The sequence below is a fragment of the Apaloderma vittatum genome, unplaced genomic scaffold, assembly GCF_000703405.1.
Source record: "Apaloderma vittatum isolate BGI_N311 unplaced genomic scaffold, ASM70340v1 scaffold27024, whole genome shotgun sequence".
NCBI classification, from domain to species: domain Eukaryota; kingdom Metazoa; phylum Chordata; class Aves; order Trogoniformes; family Trogonidae; genus Apaloderma; species Apaloderma vittatum.
The window spans coordinates 10,365-10,670 of record NW_009714772.1 but is presented as its reverse complement, the minus strand read 5'-3'; the positions used below and the strand labels follow the sequence as shown (position 1 = coordinate 10,670).

At 57.2% G+C, this 306-nt stretch overlaps 1 protein-coding gene across 3 annotated transcripts in view; it reads right to left on the bottom strand.

Annotated features, from left to right (window-relative positions):
- CSRP1 (cysteine and glycine-rich protein 1) overlaps positions 1-306 on the bottom strand; it is a 7,982-nt gene that overhangs the window by 2,603 nt on the left and 5,073 nt on the right. Inside the window, exons 3-4 of one of the 3 annotated variants that reach the window (XM_009868895.1) lie at positions 243-259; positions 28-140 (exon numbers count right to left, since the gene is read on the bottom strand). In XM_009868895.1, coding sequence (XP_009867197.1) covers positions 28-140; positions 243-259 — 130 coding nt within the window. Of the gene's footprint in view, positions 1-27; positions 185-242; positions 260-306 lie in introns of all 3 variants that reach the window. The other 2 variants (XM_009868896.1, XM_009868894.1) reach the window with 2 other exon arrangements.

Here is a 306-nt window from a genome sequence, read left to right as displayed (position 1 = left end):
CCCCATCCATTCCATCCCTCTTCCTACCTTTCCAGCTCCGATCACCTTCTCGGCTGCGTACACCGCTTGACCGCAGCGAGGGCACCCATCAGCACCTCCCACTTTCTGGGCCATTCTGGATGCGTTGGGGTTGGTGAAAGAGTTCATGATCACGGCTGCACAGGCAAGATGGGGGATGAAAGAGCTATGGGATCACAAAAGCCAACCCAGTTTTGAAAGGCCCGGAACTCTAGGCACAACATGTTGAGCCCCAGGGAAACTTCAGCCTCACGGCTTCGTGCTAGCAGGGGGTGGGTGGGCAGTGTG